Source organism: Mucor velutinosus, assembly GCF_035048745.1.
Source record: "Mucor velutinosus strain NIH1002 chromosome Unknown tig00001545, whole genome shotgun sequence".
NCBI classification, from domain to species: domain Eukaryota; kingdom Fungi; phylum Mucoromycota; class Mucoromycetes; order Mucorales; family Mucoraceae; genus Mucor; species Mucor velutinosus.
Genome location: NW_027041925.1, coordinates 634,351 through 654,121, shown reverse-complemented (window position 1 = coordinate 654,121; position 19,771 = coordinate 634,351). Strand labels below are relative to the sequence as shown.

General features: G+C 40.9%; 8 protein-coding genes across 8 annotated transcripts; 5 read left to right on the top strand and 3 right to left on the bottom strand.

The window, feature by feature from the left end:
• Positions 1-594: 594 nt before the first annotated feature.
• On the bottom strand, positions 595-2,774 carry ATC70_006378 (C2H2-type domain-containing protein; the record flags this gene model as incomplete). Its single annotated transcript, XM_064825654.1, has 7 exons — positions 595-724; positions 800-1,799; positions 1,861-1,975; positions 2,039-2,072; positions 2,130-2,221; positions 2,286-2,438; positions 2,499-2,774. The coding sequence occupies 7 exons, from the start codon at positions 2,772-2,774 to the stop codon at positions 595-597; spliced, it is 1,800 nt and encodes a 599-aa protein (XP_064676872.1).
• A 1,340-nt stretch (positions 2,775-4,114) lies between these two features.
• Positions 4,115-5,230, top strand: ATC70_006377 (uncharacterized protein; the record flags this gene model as incomplete). Its single annotated transcript, XM_064825653.1, has 3 exons — positions 4,115-4,585; positions 4,652-4,662; positions 4,723-5,230. 3 exons carry the CDS (start codon positions 4,115-4,117, stop codon positions 5,228-5,230), a joined length of 990 nt encoding a protein of 329 aa, XP_064676871.1.
• A 266-nt stretch (positions 5,231-5,496) lies between these two features.
• ATC70_006376 (uncharacterized protein) lies at positions 5,497-8,820 on the bottom strand (the record flags this gene model as incomplete). Its single annotated transcript, XM_064825652.1, has 9 exons — positions 5,497-5,570; positions 5,632-7,237; positions 7,300-7,473; positions 7,534-7,659; positions 7,736-8,271; positions 8,332-8,437; positions 8,502-8,565; positions 8,622-8,739; positions 8,799-8,820. 9 exons carry the CDS (start codon positions 8,818-8,820, stop codon positions 5,497-5,499), a joined length of 2,826 nt encoding a protein of 941 aa, XP_064676870.1.
• A 246-nt stretch (positions 8,821-9,066) lies between these two features.
• Positions 9,067-12,388, top strand: AGC1 (mitochondrial aspartate-glutamate transporter agc1; the record flags this gene model as incomplete). Its single annotated transcript, XM_064825651.1, has 7 exons — positions 9,067-9,243; positions 9,302-9,368; positions 9,423-10,529; positions 10,594-10,908; positions 10,966-11,477; positions 11,530-12,279; positions 12,338-12,388. 7 exons carry the CDS (start codon positions 9,067-9,069, stop codon positions 12,386-12,388), a joined length of 2,979 nt encoding a protein of 992 aa, XP_064676869.1.
• Positions 12,389-13,043: 655 nt separating this feature from the next.
• GPI17 (GPI transamidase component) lies at positions 13,044-13,817 on the top strand (the record flags this gene model as incomplete). Its single annotated transcript, XM_064825650.1, has 1 exon — positions 13,044-13,817. One exon carries the CDS (start codon positions 13,044-13,046, stop codon positions 13,815-13,817), a length of 774 nt encoding a protein of 257 aa, XP_064676868.1.
• A 164-nt stretch (positions 13,818-13,981) lies between these two features.
• ATC70_006373 (uncharacterized protein) lies at positions 13,982-14,593 on the top strand (the record flags this gene model as incomplete). The annotated part of the gene is made up of 1 exon (XM_064825649.1): positions 13,982-14,593. The coding sequence occupies one exon, from the start codon at positions 13,982-13,984 to the stop codon at positions 14,591-14,593; it is 612 nt and encodes a 203-aa protein (XP_064676867.1).
• Positions 14,594-14,745: 152 nt separating this feature from the next.
• On the bottom strand, positions 14,746-15,824 carry APM4 (clathrin associated protein complex medium subunit; the record flags this gene model as incomplete). The annotated part of the gene is made up of 5 exons (XM_064825648.1): positions 14,746-14,835; positions 14,914-15,076; positions 15,152-15,254; positions 15,311-15,461; positions 15,525-15,824. 5 exons carry the CDS (start codon positions 15,822-15,824, stop codon positions 14,746-14,748), a joined length of 807 nt encoding a protein of 268 aa, XP_064676866.1.
• A 376-nt stretch (positions 15,825-16,200) lies between these two features.
• On the top strand, positions 16,201-16,970 carry ATC70_006371 (uncharacterized protein; the record flags this gene model as incomplete). Its single annotated transcript, XM_064825647.1, has 3 exons — positions 16,201-16,321; positions 16,395-16,772; positions 16,825-16,970. The coding sequence occupies 3 exons, from the start codon at positions 16,201-16,203 to the stop codon at positions 16,968-16,970; spliced, it is 645 nt and encodes a 214-aa protein (XP_064676865.1).
• Between the last annotated feature and the right edge of the window lie 2,801 nt (positions 16,971-19,771).

Here is a 19,771-nt window from a genome sequence, read left to right as displayed (position 1 = left end):
ATATGGCAAAGCAGATTGTTCAAGTCGCATTTGGATCACAATTTTGCCATTTCGAGCAAAAAACAAATAATCGGAATGTCAATTATTCTGGCTGGCAAAATGTCTTTCTTGCAGACAGCCAGTGTTTGCAAAGCTACTTATTATTAGAAGGGGATTGCAAATGAAAAAGCGCTATAGCTTAGCCTGGATACTTTCCATTGCTGGGCACATTTCTATATTCGTCAGATAGTTCTAGTAGTCGCTGTGAATTGCATAATCAAAGAGTTAATAACTGCCGTACATGATTCCACATGGTTGAGCTGTATATTTACTGCAATGCGAGAGAGTCTATAACACGGTAACCTACGAACGGGAGACAGACTGTAAGTACTGCTATCTATGCCAAGCTGCAATGCTCATGGCTTCATCTGTCAAGTATAATAATTTGTAATTTATTATTAATTTTGTCTGCCAGAGCAACTATCCCACAGTGATGGTGAGATGGCATATTAATGCAAGATCTAATAATTCGAAAAATGATAATTTAAAAAAAGAAAAAATTACATGATATTTACATAAGGTTATAGTGGTTGATGGAAAAGTAGTAAATGATATCTAGTTGTGGAAAGCGTCTCTCCAAGACTTCAAATTTGATGGAATACGCTTCCAAGTAGAAGGCTTGAACACGCTGACACCTTCAAGTGGATCGTTCTTCTTGTCATTATCGTCATCAAAATTATGTCCCCTACAAAAGAAAAAGTAGGCGAGCAATGTTAGCTCTGCAGTTCTCTCTCATTGCATCATTATATAAAAGACTTACTCGAATTCTTCACGACCAGAGATCAAATCGATTTCCACTAAAGGAATGACCTTGCTCCTCTTTACAATTTTGTATCCCAAGTAGATAATCAAGACAACAGGCACACCAATATAGCATGCAATAATATCACTTGCACTGATAGGATCAGCAAACCAGGCATCGTATCCTTGACCGACAATTACAAATGAACAGATACCAAAGGCAAAGATGGGACCTACGGGGAAAAGTCTGGCCTTGAAGGGAAGATCCTCTACCTTGTACCCCTGAGCAACATAGGCACGACGGAATCTCCAATGCGATGCAGCGATACCCAGCCATGCAATGAAACCAGCAACACCAGAAATGTTCATGAGCCAGCTATACACAACACCGTTGCCAAAGAGAGATGTCAAAAAGGCAAGCATACCAATAGCGGCTGTCAAAAGGACACAGTAAATGGGAATACCATTCTTTGTAATTCTCTTGAAAATCTTGGGAGCTTTTCCTTCAATTGCAAGATCCAACAAGGTACGGCTGGAAGCATACAGACCCGAGTTTCCAGCAGACAAGACAGTTGTCAGAATGACAGCGTTCATAATATGAGCAGCAGGAGCAATACCAGCCTTCAAGAATACTAGAGTAAAGGGACTAATAGAAATGTTTTGTACATCGCTATTCAAGAGTTGAGGATCATCGTAGGGAATAATCAAACCGATAATGAGAATGGAGAGAATGTAAAACAGGACAATACGCCAGAACACTTGCTTGATTGCCTTTGGTACGTTTTTGCGAGGATTTTCGCTTTCACCAGCAGCGACACCAATCAATTCCGTGCCTTGGAAAGAGAAACCAGCCGTCAAAAATGTGCTCAATACACCTAAACCTTGCACGCCACCAGCATTGAATGTAGCAACACCGTAGTAAGTATCGCCCAAAACTGCAGTATCGACCAGGATACCCAAAAAGATAAAGACAATGACTGTCAGTACCTTGATCAAAGCAAACCAATACTCTGCTTCGCCTAATTTCAAAAACATTGTCAATTTCTTGTATCCAAAATAAAATCAGATTTCGACATTTACCATAACCCTTGACAGAAAACAAGTTCAAGGCCAAAATGATCACTAAAAAGATGATTGACCACACGTAACCGGGGACATGAGGTAACCAATACGCCATGACCATGGAACCAGCAGTCTACTCATGAGGCAATGGTAAGTAAAAGGGGGACATATACTCTCGCATTCGCTCTATTCTTACCAATTCTACAGCAACAGTGACAGCCCAATTATACCTACGCATTCACACATTAGCCATCAACCAAAAACCAAATCGCCTTTCCAACTCTTACCAGTAATTCCAACCTAAGGCAAATCCAACAGCTGGGTCGATAAATCTACCAGCATAGTTATTGAAACTACCTGAAATGGGAAGATATGTAGCCTAAAGGAGTAATTTATATGAGATCTTGGCTCTCAAATTTTGTTTCTCAGATGATTTCATTTACCATTTCACCTAAGCATTCCATCATAAAGAAGACCATGATACCGATCAAAGCATAGGCAATCAATGCACCACCTGGACCAGCATTGGCAACAGAAGCACCGGAAGCCAGAAACAGACCTGTACCAATTGTACCACCCAATGAGATCATGGTCAACTGTAGTTTGACAGACATACATTATGAGAAAATGTAACATTTGACAGTGCTATAACTTACATGTCTGGCCTTGAGTCCTCTCTGTAACTTTGGAGTGTCGTCTATCACATCGCCTATGGATCCCGATTGACCTCTGCTATATACTCTATCAATGTCCTCGTTGAATGCTGAGCTGCTTGTGCCAATTTTCTCGGGATTGGATATACGGGATCGCATGGAGTCGAGTTTAATGTCATTCATGTCGATTTCCTCAATTACTTCGTCATTGAAAGTGTTGCTGCGACTGCTGCTTCCTTGATCGTCTTTTCTCTTGCTCTTTCTTCTTCCATGAAACATTTTCGGAAGATTGTATGCGCTATATATATATATATATAGGGAGTAAAAGAGTAAAAAAAAAAAAAAAAAAATTAAAAATTAAAATGAGAAAGAAAAGTTTTTTTTTTTTTTTTTTTTTTTTTTTTTCTTCATCTCGTTTGAATCGGTTTTTTGCAAACTAAAAATCTATATATGTCAAGAAGAGATAGATTATCATTTTTCATATCCGAAACAAGGTGCAACGGATATTAGAAAGGTAAAATCCTATTGTTGACATATGTCAGGTTTCATTATTACACTTTTATGGCAATATTCAGCTAAAGTGGCACTCTATAGAGTGGAGCCCATCTCAAACATCTTTCCAAGAGCTAGTGTCATATACAGAAACCAAGCAATTCACTGGATTCAATGTCTGATTTGGGAGGCCTTGTATTTACAGGCGGAGCCAATCTCATCTAGTGCGCTAAACTTGGATTCTTTACATCACTCTGTCGGCTCGCCTTTTCCGCTAAACTTATTCAGACGTCTGGAGAGACAGATCATGGATTCTCAGGGTAGTGTGAGTTTGTTACATTTATTTGCGTGAGACGAGCCGACATACAACCAGATGCAAGCAGAACGCTGATCTGGAAAAATCTATACTGTATGACTTGAGATCAGATTGCGTGCAGATGTTCACGGTAGCATCCAGTGTCTCCAACACTTGACCTGGATGACACTCCACATCAACAAAACGAGGAGACTGTGCTTGTGTCTTATAAGAAGCATTTCAAGCCCTTTCATATACAGATTGCTTTGTTTTCAAACAAGCTGGATCAAGATGGGGTGCTTTTTCCCTCAACCAAAGAGATGCCATCTCCATTAAGAGTTGCTTAGATGAGTATGATTTCGGAGCGTGTAAATGTTTAACCATTACCAAAGTGTAGGTACTGTCTTAACAATCATTCTGCAGTATTGCTTGTGCTTATCCATAGTCCAAATAAAAAAAAAAAAATGCTATGAATCCAAATGAATTAATCCAACTAATGGGAACAATGTCATTGTCTTTAACTATTCAGATCTTGATTGCATACGGATTAGAGTTTTGTATGGGTGCAATAGCCCAGTTTCGAGGGGCATATCGGCTCAGTTGCTGCCAAAATCACCGTAAATAGGATACAAATAAAACTGACCATTGGTCAAAGGCATTTTTACTAAGCTCAAAACACTATGGACTTTTAAAAGTTCACCATGCTTACAAAAAGAGGGGTTGGTTCCTTGCATAGCATGTCTCTCTTTTTTTTTTTTTTTTTTTTTACAACCTTTGAATCCAATCAACGAACCCCCTTCTCTTGTCTTACATTTCGACTTGATTGTATAAGATGACTACTGATTCCACCTCAAAAACAGTATACCGCATTGGTACTCGCAAATCCAAACTTGCCCTCGTTCAAACAGAGATGGTCAAAAACTACCTTGGCAAGGCATTTCCTCAGTATGAATTCATCGTTGAAGCCATGTCAACCACAGGTGATCGTATTTTGAACCTTGCACTCAGCAAAATTGGTGAAAAATCTTTGTTTACCAAGGAATTGGAGATGGCACTGGAAGACGGAAGAGTGGATTTTGTAGTGCATTGTTTGAAGGATCTGCCTACCACTTTGCCTCAAGGTATGCATTTGGGTGCTGTCATGGAAAGAGAGAATCCAAATGATGCTTTGGTCTTGTCTCCCAAGTACGAGGGATGTACTTCTTTAGCTGATCTGCCTGAGGGATCAGTTGTTGGTACAAGTTCCCTTCGCAGAGTTGCTCAACTGAAGAATAAATATCCTCATTTGGTATATAAGGATGTGGTAAGTTGGCAGTGCAAATCAATGTCCATGCTGTGTGCTAAAATTCTCTTGTGTCTATTGTTGTAGCGAGGCAATCTGTAAGTAAATCCAACTCGAAAATGGCCCCTTGTAAAACTAACACACCGTAATACTTGCAGAAATACTCGTTTGGCTAAATTGGATGATCCCGAAGGTGAGTATGCAGCCATCGTGCTGGCAGTAGCAGGTTTGGTGCGGCTCAATTTGGGACATCGCGTCTCTCAAGTGCTCCCTCTCAGTGATTCATTATATGCTGTGTCTCAGGGCGCTTTGGGTATCGAGTGCCGAGAAAACGACATGGACACTCGCTGTTTGCTGGATTTCCTGAATCATCATCCTACCCGTACAATGTGCTCAGCAGAGCGGTCATTAATGCGTAAATTAGAGGGCGGTTGCAGTGTTCCCATTGGTGTATGCTCCAGTCTTGAAGACAAGATTCTGAGCTTGCGAGGATTAGTAGCTAGTTTAGATGGTCAACAGATGGTAGAGTTTGACAGCAAGATTTCATTGCAAGAATCAGCATCTGTTGAGCAGGATTTGATTTTAGCCAATGAATTAGGTATTACTGTTGCTAATGGTTTGATTGAAAGAGGCGCTGGTGTTATCTTGGCTGAATTGGCTCATTAAGTTATTTGTGTTGATGATCGTACATGCACACACACACACACTCTCTCTTATATTGTTATTACGAATCTGTATTCCCTCCCAACTCTCATCACTCATATCATTAGACAGACCTTAGATAATACCAAAACTCTTTCTCCCCATCTCTACATCCAGCAACAATAGATTTGTATTCAAGCGACTGTATAAGCCTAAATATAACATTGAAAGCTATTTTTCGTGTATAGACAGTGTAGATTTTTTTATTATTCTTGTTTTTGGGGATAAATTTAATCTTCAAATGGGTACTCGAAAGGCTCAAAAGGTGCTGCCTCTTCCTCTGCTGCGTTTCTTGTTGATGCATCTAATAAGCGATATAGATGAGTATCATATGCCACGTGAGCTCCATCATTATGATAACTTACCTCCAGAGGGAACACGAGGCTGAATCAAATCTTCTTCTTCGTCAGGCTTATTGTCTACTAGCATGATGATACCACCAACATTTTGATGCTTGACAGGTGTATAACGTGAATCTTCCTTGAATGCAATGTGTTTGAGTTGTGCAGGAACAACACGAGCCATATTCTCAAGGATTTCAAAGCTCTCTTCCTTCTTTTTCTTTTGTTTGCGTTGTTCTTCCTTCTTGTCATCTTCAGCCATTTCTTCGTCCTTCAAGCTTGCAGGCTTATCTTCATCAATGTCCATTTGATCTCCCTTTTCCTTTTCAATCTTCTTTGCACGGGCCTTGGCTTTGGCAGTTGTAGATAAAACGGCAGTAGCAACCTTCTCAACAACAGTAGCGGATGGTGGCTTCAGAGCAGGAGGATAGGCAAACAAGGATGCCTTGGCGTTAGATACAAATTCAAATCGAGGTGTATCGAGATTCTTATTGAGACCAATGATGGCAGTAGGTGTGAACGCTAAACTGAGCATGTGTGTTAAGGGGTACCAGTACCAGAATTGTGTAAAGACAGCCATACCAACAATGGCAGGCATGTTGGCATGTCCAGTTCGAGATAACAGGGAAATAGTGACATTTCTTCCACCTGCATCAAGAATACCTTGTGCAAGGACAGCACCGAATTTGGCCATGGGATCTTCGTGCTTGTCGCTGATGATCTTTTCATAGAGCTTGCGGACACCAGCTACCTTGGGATTTGTGTTTTCAGTTTGTTGGATCAAAATCATAGCTTGCGACATGAAGGCACCTTGGCGCACAAAGTCGACGGGATCCTTGGTCATGGGTTCAAGAAGCTCGAGAGCATCCAAATAGCCAGTACCAGCACAAGAGATACCCAAGGCAAGGGTAGCACCGTATCTGACATGAGGGTTGTAGCTTTCAGCCAACAGTTGGACAATGCGAGGCACTTGCTTGGGGTTGCGCAATAAGACAAAACCAAGAGAAGTGACAGCAGCACGACGCACATCATCATTGACATCACTGACAGCCACATGAAGCAAACGACGGATAGCCTTGTTGTTACCAGTGCCACTGTAAGCCATAGCAATAGTATAGATACCACCATAACGAATGACAGGGTCCTTGTCTTCCAACATCTTCTTGATCAATTCATCAGCTAACTCCTCCTTACCGTACATGATGAAAGGAATACCGATAGCCAAACCACGAATGATCTTTTCGTGTTGTGTTTCGTGAGCGTATTGGAGCATATCCTCAACAGCCTCCTCGTTACCAGTACCCAGCATGATCAAACCCATGGACAAACCAGCAGCTTCACCGCCCACTGCATTATCACCATACAGGACATTCTTGAGGTCTTCATAGATGGCTTCGTTGGCAGTGGCCATACCAGCAACACCAAGACCGAGACAGGCACCGTGTTGAATCACATCGTCAGAGGTGTCCTTCAAGGCCTTTTTGAGGAAATTCAAAACTTCAGCACCGTGATTAGCGTTGATGAGACCTAATGCGTATAATGAGCCGCCTTCAGAATAGGAGCTGTTGCCGCTGACACCTTCTTGAGGTAAGTAAGGAGCCAACAGATTCATGGATTGAGCCAATTGACCCTATTCGCACACTGTCAATCCACTATTTCTAGGCCAAATGATTTCTTTATCCACAACGTTACCTTGTGAATGACACCGAGAGCAGCAGTGGCACTGAATTTGGACCAATTGGTGGCTCTGGACAACCAATCAAGATTTTGGCGCAAGAACTCATCGCTGGTGGTACCAGCTTGCATAAAAGCGTTAGCAAAGGTGACAGCAGAATGGTAGATGGAGTTTCTTGATTCCAAAGCGTTCTAATGCATTATACATTGCGCTTAATACACACTCTCAACGCATTGCCCAGACAAATTTACCTTTGTGTTCTTCAAGATCAATAAATCAGTGTGGTTGTTGCGATACAAGAATTCGAGATGAAGACGAATGGACTCTTCGCCAGACAAGATAGACTTGATCTTTTTGTAAGGCGTATCGAGCTTAGGCTACACAATAGAAAGGAAATCATGCTACGTTAAAAAAAAAAGTGCTCGTTCATCACATTGACACAAAAACACGTACCTTCTCCTCCTCTGCAGCAGCGCCCTCGGTCTTTTCAGTCTCGGGTTCAACAGGTAATTCAGCAGACACCTTTGACAGGAATTCCTGTGTAGCATTTTCCTCCAAATCAAAAGAGATTTGATAAGCCATCAACTCGTCCTTTTTATCGACCAAACTTTTCAACATGTCTGCGCAGGAAGTGGAGTCGTTCAAGTGCACCAGACATTGGCTGATGGAGATGTAATCAGGGTTCTCCAATGTTTTGTACAGATCCACGAGCAATCTCAAGACCTCGTTACGAAACTCCAAGTTTTGCACCAGTGTCATGCACACATCGAGCACGTACGACAAGAGTTTGCTGGCATCGCCCTTTTGAATGATGGATTTCACAACGTCGAGGCGTCTTGACTCGAGTGCAATACCGATAGCTTGTTCGTATTCGCAATCCTCAGCACAGCGTTGGAACATTCTCTCTACAATGTCTTGCAGTCTAGGATCGATTTCCTCAGGTGTTTCTGAACTGGATCTGAGGTGGATGTACTTGTCGATACATTTAGCTACAAGACAACGTGTCAGCGCAAGCTGCATTCATGTAAAATGTGAGACGACGGGCTTACAAATAATGGTGGTTACGTATTCAGAAGACTCTGAAAGGTCAAAGGCTTGACCTGCACCAAGAGCAAAGGTAAGTGAATCATCTAATTCACCCAAATTGTAATAGACCTAGTGATTGCGTTGCCATGATTACTAAATCACTACGCTTATACACACATATCCGACAACTTACTTTGGAAGCAACTAAAGCAGCTAATTCTCTTTGCGTGAATGAGGCATCTTCGTAGAGGATTTCACTAGAGTAAGGTCAGTACGTAATCTCACACAACACCACGGCCCCGTAACGCCTTACATCTTTGCAATGGAATCAGAGATCTCAGCCCAAAATTCATCAACAAGAGAGTTTAATTGTTGCAAAGCATAAACTTTCAATTCAGGTTGCTTTTCATCGAGTAAAGCGATAATGCCGTCTATTGAAATGCAGATTAGGCTATGGATTGACGATGCTTGGATGTTGTATGGAACTTACTGGCAGATGTAAGTGCTGTCATCTCTATTTTTTTTGATTAAAAAGTGAATAGAAGAAAGAAGTGTTTCTTGATGTATAGGCAAATGATGGACCTACTTGTTGTATGTGCCGCGTAAAGTTACGTGTTATCGAGTGACGTATGTTCTCACTGCAAGGACGACTGTGAACTACAAACACATTGGAATCGGATGTTGGAGGCTTATTTCACCACTGAAATATAAGGCCAAATTCAATTGGTGTCTTTGATGAGCGACAAGTTTTCATTATAATGGCATCTACAAACTATGGGAACAACTATGGTGCTCGATCCAAGACGATTGAAGTGCCTTTGCAACATGAACAAGTGTTGGAAGTCGTCTGCAATGATTTGCCTACCAATCCAACCGAGCTGACAGACATCTTTCGCCAAGAAAGCGTTGGCTTGCCCTACTATCGTATGCTTGCGGTAAGAGTGAAGATAGACTACGTGTATCTACCCTGATGAATACTGATGGCTATTCCAGATTGAATACTACGAGCAAGACAAGATTGAGCAGAGCATCAGTGTGGTCCAAGCTGGTCTAACAACTGGTAAATAGCATGAGTATATCAGTCTCTTATATGACACAATTAACACATCAGTAGCGAGTCAATCACCACATACGACACCTCGACAAAAGCTACCTCTACTGACCTTGATTGCCACGCTTTACATGCGTCTTGCGAAGAAGGAAACCGACAACACGCAACGCCAAAAGTACCTCGAAGACGCTACACAATCCATCAACGCAGCTGACCGCATCTACAACCAGTATGAGCCCACTTTTGTCGTTAAGGGTAATCTTTACATCCTGCTCAAAAAAGTCGATGATGCCTCTCGTTCATTCAACATGGTGCTGGAAAAGAGACCCAACTGCATCCCTGCTCTGTTGGGTAGAGCCAAGATCCAATACCATCTGCAACACTACAAGAATGCGCTCAAAACCTACCAAACTGCTCTCAAGTATTCTCGAGGCAAGTTTTCGGGCGTCGAGATTCGATTAGGCATTGCTCAGTGCTTTGCTCAATTGAAGATGTACACGGAAGCCAAAGCTGCCTTGAAGCGATGCATTGATGTCAGTCCAGTGCCCAACGCTACAGCACTCATCATGCTGGCTATCATTGAGTTGAACGAATCGAAATCAGTCGACAGTGGACTCGTTCAGCAAGAGACAGCTTTACGCCACGGTCTTCAACACATGCAAAAAGCGCACATTGTCAACAAGAAGCACCCCGCAGTACTCAACATGATGGCAAACCACTTCTTCTTGACCCGTGATTTTGAAAAAACCATGACATCTGCTTCGAGAGCCTTGCAGAACGCTTCCAACGATGTGATGAAGGCAGAAGCGTCCTATCAGATTGCTAGAGCGCACCACCAAATGCAGGAATTCGACAATGCCTACAAATTCTACGCACAAGCACTTGAGCTCAACCCGCACCATACATTAGCACAATTCGGTATGGGCCAAATGCAATTGAAAAAGGGCGAAAACAATGCAGCCATCGAGATATTCGAGAAACTACATAAAGCAGAGCCTGAATGCGTGGAGATCATGAAGGTCTTGGGTTCGCTGTATGGTTTGTCTGGAAAGAAGGAGAAATCGCTCGCCTTGTTTAGCAAATTGCTGGAAAATGCCAACGACGATCCTCTGCTGGCTATTGAGATTGCTGAAATGTACGAAGAAAAAGACAGTGCCAAATCATTGAAATGTAAGTCCAGGCCACATGCCAATTGAGGAGCCCCTATATGTAACAGCGTATGTATCGACACTAGACTACGAGCAATCGCTCGCTTTGCTGGAGCATTTGCCCGCAGACGATCTGGTAGCTCAAGATCGAGTCAAGGATATCAAGCCTGAACTGCTCAACAACATTGCTGTGATGCATCAGAAGCTAGGCAACCTGAACGACGCTGAAAACTACTACAGTCTTGCTATCAAAGAAGGCGAATCCAGTGTGGGTACTGAAAAGAATCTCAAACTGACCATGAGCTACAACTTGGCTCGACTCTACGAAGAACGATTAGAGACTGAAAAGGCAGTGTCTATCTACAAGAAACTGGTGGAAGACTATCCTGGATATACGGATGGTAGGTTTTATAACAGTGTACACTTTTTGATCTGTCGAGACTGACTTTGTGCAACAGCTCACTTAAGATTGGGTGCGATAGAGCAATCCCTTGGCAGATCCGCAGATTCTATAGAGTACTATAAAGAAGTGTTTGACACAGAAGCCAACGATGCTAAAGCATGGATCATGATTGGACAAGCACAGGCAACGGATTCCGAGAAACTGAGCAAGAGATCCTACGAGAAAGTGCTCAAGGATTGCGACAAGAACGATCTCTACACACATGTTGCTCTCGGTAATTATCACGCCGCCACAGCAAGAGAACTCAAGGGCGACAAGTCAAAGCAGGCTCGTGCGGATGCCTACAAACTGGCGGTCAATTTCTACTCACAAGCACTGAGACGTGACCCCAATAATGCTTATGCTGCCAATGGTTTGGCCATCATCATTGCTGAGAATGGACATCATGAGCAAGCGAGAGATTTGTTCAATCAGGTGCGTGAAGCTGCTGTCAACAATGCCAGTGTGTGGGTCAATTTGGCTCATGTCTATGTTGAGCTGAAGCTGTACAAGCAAGCGATTGTCATGGTAAGTGGCCGCGCTAGATTGAATGCATTGCGACTAACAGATGGATATACAGTACGAAAATGCCCTCAAGAAATTCTTCAACAACAAGGATACCAATCTGTTGCTATGTCTTGCAAGAACTCAATTCATCCTCTCCAAGGTTGACAAGGACCCCGAGATCATGTATCAATCACTGAAAAGCACAGAAAAAGCATTCCACATTGCACCCTCTGATAAAACCACACAGTACAATATGGCTCTTGTGCAGCAATCCTACGCTCAGCAAATTTCTGATTTAGCCCAGGATCAACGTACTTCAGACAGCATTCGCCGCGCACTGCGATGCTTGGAATGCGGCCAACGCACTTTCCGCATGCTGATCAATGTCACAGAACACACCTTGTACGATAAAAAGATTACTGAACAGCGTGAGCGTTATGGTGAGACTTTGCGCGTGCAATTAGACAGAAAACTAGTAGAGCAAGTGCAGTTTGAGGAAGATAGAGAAAACAAGCTCAACATGGCACGAAAGAAGCGTGAAGAAGAGCGCAACAAACTTAAGCAGGCAGAGGCAGAGAGGATCAGACAGCAACAGCTTGAAAACGAACGCATGGAGGAGAATCGTCGTCGTTTGATGGAAAAGGTCAGAGAAGACAACCTGCTGATGGCAAGTCAGCAGGTCGAGGACGATGATTTTGACGAGGAAAAGAAGGCAAAGAAGCGTGGAAGAAAGAGAAAGGAGATGGAAGAAGAAGAGGAAGAAAATGTAGAAGGCGATGCTGATAATGAGTATCAGAAAATGTTACATAAGAAGGACAAGAAGGTAAGCTGTTGCCTTATCCAAGACTAAATTACGCTATTGATGCATTTTTCTACTGTAGCAATATCGAAGCAAGAGAATCATTGAAGATTCTGACGAGGAGGACAACTGATCAAGGGGGTGGGGGGAGGGAAAACTCACATTCATTTATAAATAAAACGCAGCCATTACAACAATGTATTTCCAGACATGATTTGACAGCGAGCAATTTACAACAGCTCGACTGCAAATAACGGGGAGTACTGTCAATTGCTGGATGTTTATTTTTTAGCCAGTCAGTCGGCAACTCCCTGATATGACGCCTGGCTTAAACAGCAATTCATTTCAGTGGTCAGAGGTCAATTGACAGCATTTCCCTTTTTCTGCGTGCCATGTACCATGTAACACAATCTATGCGACCAGTCAATAGGCCTAATATCATATACAAACAAACAAACAAACAAACAAACAAACAAACAAACAGATGATTTCTCTGGATTCCGTGCATGTCATTCATTTTGGAACACGTCGCTGATTTCTCTGCATTCGCCATAGAGTGTGTTCTTTGGATCCGTGCGTAGAGAGAGATCAGGGATCAGCTCCTAAAGAATGGTTCCTGAATTTCTTTTTTTTTTTTTATAATTGGGACCGAGCAAATTACAGGTCCACACTTGCATTTAGCAAGCACAAATCAAGACGAAAATTTTTCGACATGGAAAATCTGGACCTTTTGGAAGCAACAAAAACAAAACAAATACGTGCGTCAAACACACACAAACACACAATCAATGGATTTTCAAGATTTATCAGACACTAAATCGCTTTCTACTTTTTCCATCAAATTGAATCCTTCATTTACATTGCATCTGAGTCAACAAAACAATACACAAAATCATGGCACCACTGTATGGGATTCGGCCAAATTGCTCGCCTTTTATTTGTTTGATACCATCAAGAAGCCCACATTCAAACAAAGCAAGGTGCAAAATAACAAGACCTGTTTGGAACTGGGCAGCGGATGTGGACTCGGTGGGCTCATCATGGCTTCCTTGGGATTTGACACAGTGTTGACTGATCTGCCTGAAGTGGTGGGTTGCGTGCTCCAGCGAAACTGTGATACAGCGATCGATGCTATTACAGACTGGTGGTATCATCTGCAACACACAACAGACCTCATTGATCCGCCTAAAATCAGTGTGCAGTCGCTGGATTGGCTTCAACTGATGGATCAAGAAAACCAACACTCCTCTCAACCGTATCATTATATCATTGCTTCTGACTGCATCTACGAAATTGAATTGGTGGAACCCCTGCTGAATTGCATTCGCTACTATGCTTCTCCTTCCACCTTGATATTCATTGCCATGGAGAGAAGAGACGACACAGTGGTGGATGGCTTCATCAACAGAGCCAAAGCATTTGGGTTTGAGGCCCGCATGGTTCTCAAGAAGCTTCTCAACAGCAAATCTGTCGGAAACGAAGATGTGGAGATCTGGAAGCTTAAACTTCGAAAGAATAGAATCAGCAATCATGTCATGTTTAATGACAAAAAGTGTAAATAGTAAACATCATGTGTATGCATAAATGTATAAATAAATCGACGTCCTACTCGTCCTGGATTTTTTGTCAATTACTTGATTCGATTTTTCACTATAAAAGAAGGGTGGGGACCCGACCTTGATGGCTTTCTTTTCTCGTTCTCTTCACTTGCAGATCAACAGTAAAAATGAGATTCTCTACTACCAACCCTGTCTCCATGACCCACTCAAGCTCTACATCCACCTTCAAGAAGGTGTTCTCTTCGCTTGTGTCCAAGTTACCACACCAGCAGCCATCCACCGTCGCTCCCACCAAAGTCCGTGTCGTCGTGTCGCCTCAATCACAGCAGCAATTCCACATCCAGAAGCGTAGCAGTGCCATTACCAAGCAAGATGACATCCATCGTAATTTGCGTGATTACTACACTACACAAAACTCGAGAAAGAGACAGTACGAAGAACCACTCATGTCGCCCCATGCAAAGAACACTGCTGAAAGAGAGATTCGTCATAAGGCTGTCAAGCAGTATCAACAAACAAAAGACAAAAAGCAATCATGTCAGCATTGGAAAGAATATTCCAACACATCCTGCAACATTGTAAATAAATCTGCACCGCCCAAATATAAAACGCATGGTTATGTCAGAGACACAAGATCCAATCCCAATCATCTTAGAATCACTGCTATTAGCAACGCTTGTTCTTCAAGCAGCATCATTAGCAAGGAAAAGCCATGCCTTCCAAAGAGAAGAGATGAATTTCAATGGGGATCCAAATCCAAACTAGCCAACGCCTTGTAAATATCACTTTTTGTTTATTTATTATATGCCTTTTTCTCCTTTATTTGTCAAACGAATTAGATCCCCCATTGCAGTTGTAAACCTATCGTATATATATATATATATACATATACATGTTAAATTATTACCTTATTATGCCCCCCCTTTGATTCTTACTTTTCCACTCTGCCACTACCAATCAAATCATGCATCAAGAACTCCATACTAAAACTCGACTTGTTCAACTTCTTTTGTTTCAGCAACTACATTACAATTAATTTGTACATTATGAGCATCATTCTTTTTTTTTCAATTTAAATAAACACAAATGTATAGCAAACCTTTTCCATGATATCCTTGGTGTTTCGTCTTTTCAAAATGCGTAATATTTGTAATCTGCCATTTGACAGACTAGACATAAATGAGCCTTGATTATGTATGGAATACCAGTAAACATCCATTTGAATATGATGCGGAATGAGTAAACCAGATGATACGAGTTGACTATATATATATATATATATATAAACCGTCGTTAGAATGGGATCACATCTTTCATGCAAATGTTTGAATACGCACGATATATTTTGCTCGGTGAAATTGCAAGCTTCCATGAGTGCCTTCTTAGTAACTGAGACTTGACTAAACTGTTCATCATGTGTCACTGTATCCTTGAATTTATCTGTGTATGTTGATTGTTTATGACCGGTATACTCACTCGTGTACACACATACTTACCATATATACTGCCATCAACTTCTGGAGGACTTTGCTGTCTAGCATGATCAATCATATTACAATAGTCAGAGGTCTTCATGAGGACATGTTCATCATCCAAAGCACCAATGATGTGAAATCTTCTCCAGGTACCACTTGTAAATGCTTGTTGCTATGAAGTTCATGCAAATCAGACTAGTGTGTGCCACATATACATTTGCTCACAAGTACTCACTAATTCTCTATCTGTAACTGTATTATGATTTGGCAAGACGCTATATATTTGATGTACAAAACAGGCAGGAATAGATGATTTGGGATTGATTTTTATTAGGTATTCTGCTGCTGATACAGCATCGGAATTCATGACTAGAAGGTCATCGTTGGCATCTCCAAATAACGCATCATCTAGATCATGATGCTTCATCATGGGCGGTTTCTTACGACTCCCATACACTTCTGGTTTCTGAACTTTGCCTTGCTGTATGTTGTACAGCTTTTGTTCTGCCTCAATTCTTTTCTTTCTCGCATACATGATAAATATACAAAAGAGAAAGAGACAGGATATGAATTAGAAATCGGGAATATCATTTATGTGCAGTTGATGAAATTTCTGGCCGCAGTAGAAAAAGATTCCTTTGTAACTTTGACTCATAGAGTCACACATATTTCTGTACCTGTCAAAGATGCGGATAGGTGCAGTGCATGGCATACGATGTTGCCTAGTATTTTCGAAGAAAACGCCGATCCATCCAAGAGAATCTGTATACAGCGCATCTGATCAGATGGAGTAATGCTGGAGTCATCTCTACAACATCCTGATAGTAATGTTAGTCACGAGCTGGAGGTTTGTTCCCAGAAGAAAAAAGGTATAAATACCCCACTTTGACTAACTTGTAATTCAAACAATTATGGCTACTACACTCCCATTTCTATCGAAATCTGCCGAAACAAACACTGACATCAAAAGCGTCTGTGTATTTTGTGGGTCTGGCAGTGGAGCTGATCCTCTCTACGAGCAAGAAGCATATGGTAATCAATCATGTAGCATGGAGTATTTGTTTACAATGAAAAACAAAAGCTAACCATTGCATTATCATTACAGAACTCGGGAAAGTTTTGGCAAAAAACAACATTCGTTTAGTCTATGGTGGTGGATCCGTAGGTTTGATGGGCGCTGTTGCCAAGGGAACACTTGACAATGGTGGGAAGGCTATTGGTATCGTACCTGAGCCTCTTTATCGTCATGGCAGTAAGCAATTGTGTGAGACTGTGATTGTACCTGATATGCACGCTCGCAAGAAGCGTATGGAAGAGGAATGTAATGCTTTTGTGTGCTTGCCTGGTGGCTTTGGATCCTTTGAAGAAGTTCTTGAAATTATTACCTGGTCTCAGCTCAATGTTCATTCCAAACCCATCGTATTACTGAACACCAAAGGCTTCTACAAATTGTTTGTCGATTTCATCAACTTTTCAGCGCAAGGTATGTACTTGATCTATTACTTGTAGTTGACATACTAAATGACATATCTCAGAAAAATTCATCCATGCAACAAATGTCAACATTTTTTCAGTGTGCTCCGAAGCAAAGGACATCATGGAGGCAATAAAATCTTATAGAGCTCCAGAAACTCGTTACAATCTCGATTGGTCAAAGAGCGAAAGAAAGTCGTTAGCCTAAATGTTGCAATTAAATAAACCATCCCAACATAATAAATTTATTATGATCCCTAGACACTTTTAAAGCCTCAAAAAGGAAAGAAGTTGATCTAACAAGTATGATAGACCGGCGTTATTGGATATAGAATGCAAGGAGAATAGCATCACTAACAGCAGTGCTATGTAATTTGACACCTACTTTCCATACGCTTCAAAAGCATATATTACTGTATGCCTTCATAATGAACAGGGCATTGAGTTTGCCTGTCAGCCCCACCAGCCAAAATCAATTCAAATCCAGACTCACAGTCTGTTTCAGATTGGCCAAATCTTGATGATTTTCGACTCGATTGAACTATTTTAGCATATTCGACTATATAAAATATGCTAATCATCTTATGTTTCTTTAAGCTTTCTTGGAATACTTTTCAAAGCGCATTCAATGGTACCAAGTAAAGTAGATGTTTTGAATAAACTTATCGAGTAATTTATGAAATTATGAAAAGAGGTTTCTAGCCAAAAAGTCGAGATTTTGCATATAAAGTCCTCATAAACAAAGTTTCAGAGGTTGCATTGGATCGAGGGAAACATTTTCATATAATATATGCTATAGTAGAAGTCTTCATTTTCAAGATGAAAAATGCGATCGTTTGATTTTCGATGAAAACCGTGAGGGGTACCTCATGCTTTTTGGTCGAATCTTGTCCATATTTTTTTTGGTCCCCAAAAAGTTGAGCAAAGGTGTCAGAAAGTAACTGTCAGATGAGAGCAATTGTTTGGTGCTATTCTGACGATCTAAAACGGCCTTGAACGCGAGAAAACGCAGCTCAAATGCATTCAAATTTTGCTTTATTAGGCACGCTCTTGACTAAAAAGGGATAATATCTATATGATATTTGCCCGTATATGAAATAGCTACATGTATATGGATGTATAGCATCACATAAGAATCAGATCCACAGATAATATGAAGGGCTTTCATGTGTAATTGGAGGATCAACATGAACGTAGCAGCATTTTTGATAAGATACACAAGGGAAATCGGTAGCGCGAGCTGTCGCTGCGCAAGTTGGTTCTCACAGAAGCAAAGCGAAGCTAGAGAGCAATCCAAAGCATAAACACACTCGTAAAAACCTATTGATCGATCAAAGTGAGGAATCACAGCATTTCCTATTTTGGCTCAGCTGTCAAACAGTGATCTATCAAGTATAACAATGCAGTTTAACAATCTAGTGAGGGTATCTTATATGTCACCATCGCATCTATTCCCGTCATTTGCTATTATATACTTCATCTTTTATAATCATGCATTCACGCGATTCATCTTTATGCCATTCTTGATTTGTAATATCTATCTTCATTTAGTTGATCCATCTCAACAAGTATGAATACAGCCAAAAAATCATATATCAATAAAACGGCGCCTTTTAATTACAATTTAATTTTACTGACTATCCGGTTCTGATAAATAACTTATTGTATGATCGTTTTTAAAACTAGGGTTTAAAAGGATGTTACAGGAATGAAATAAAAAGTAAGACTGAAAAATGCAATTATATGCACTGTAATCAGATATGCATCATTCACGCAATGGGAGTAATGGCGATGTTGGATAGATAATAGGAATTACTGTATTATAGTTTATCACTGTACTATAGCTTCAGAATGATAGAAAATATCTGAATGCATCCGGAAGACGCATTTTCAAAAAAAAAAAAGTATGCCATTCTTCGGGAAGCATAATTCCATATTGTATTTTGACATGATAGCAATTAGTAATTACTACGTATTCCAATTTTTATATCTATCAAAGGCATTGTACTCTATGTCAACGAAGATTCCAGGTCCATAGCAATTTTGTACAGTATGAAAATGCACATTGAATAGTACCACACTTGAGAGTAATCTCCCACAATATACTCAGGCAAGCTTACTTTGTGAATATTTTGAGGGTTTCCAAAGGAAAACATCCTGCGCTACATCTGTGCTGATCTACCTCTAGCAATATCCATTGCATCCACTCGGGGCCTACTTATCGTTTAAGGTTTTACATTTAAAGCGGTACCATCAGTTTTAATAGAAGAGCTACACTACCAAAAAGGTCAACTGCAGCCAAACTGTCGAAAATGGATCGCTCAAAGGTAGCATTTGCTACAGTGGCGCATATAACTTTTCTTTTGTGCACCAGCATTCGTCAGCACTAGTCCATGCATGTGCCTTGTGTTTATTTTATAGACTTGAGTACCCTATAGGTGCTTCCGTGCTGTTGTCAATGAAGAAAAATGTGCTTTTGCCACTATCAACTCCAATCTTTGGGGGGGAGAGAGGGGGGGGGGGCTGAAAAATCCATTTTGGAAGAAAAGTATCATAGATAGTTATATGACGCCTTATCTTGTAGAATAAAGAAAGGGGAACAAGATACAATGAATGGGTTAAGCTGATTGAGTTGGGAGATTTATAAAACATGGCATTTGTTTATATAATACATAATCTCTCAACAATAGCCTGCCATCCTATTATCTAACATTCAATTGCACCATTACTATTACTATTACTATTACTATTACTATTATTATTATTATTATTTTCTTTTTATCAACATTTGGTTATAGCAACATGCTACTTTCAATGCTCTAGCACTAGTATTTCAAAACTTGAATTTATATGGCCCAAATCTTGAAGCCAAAAATATTATTGTACTATGTCCAAAATCTTTGGTACGAGGTAAAAGAGAGCAACCCACGAAACTGAAGCTTGTAGGAAGTTGATGATAAACAATGCATGTTTGTTGGGGCATTTGATACTGCTGGGAGAACCCTATGC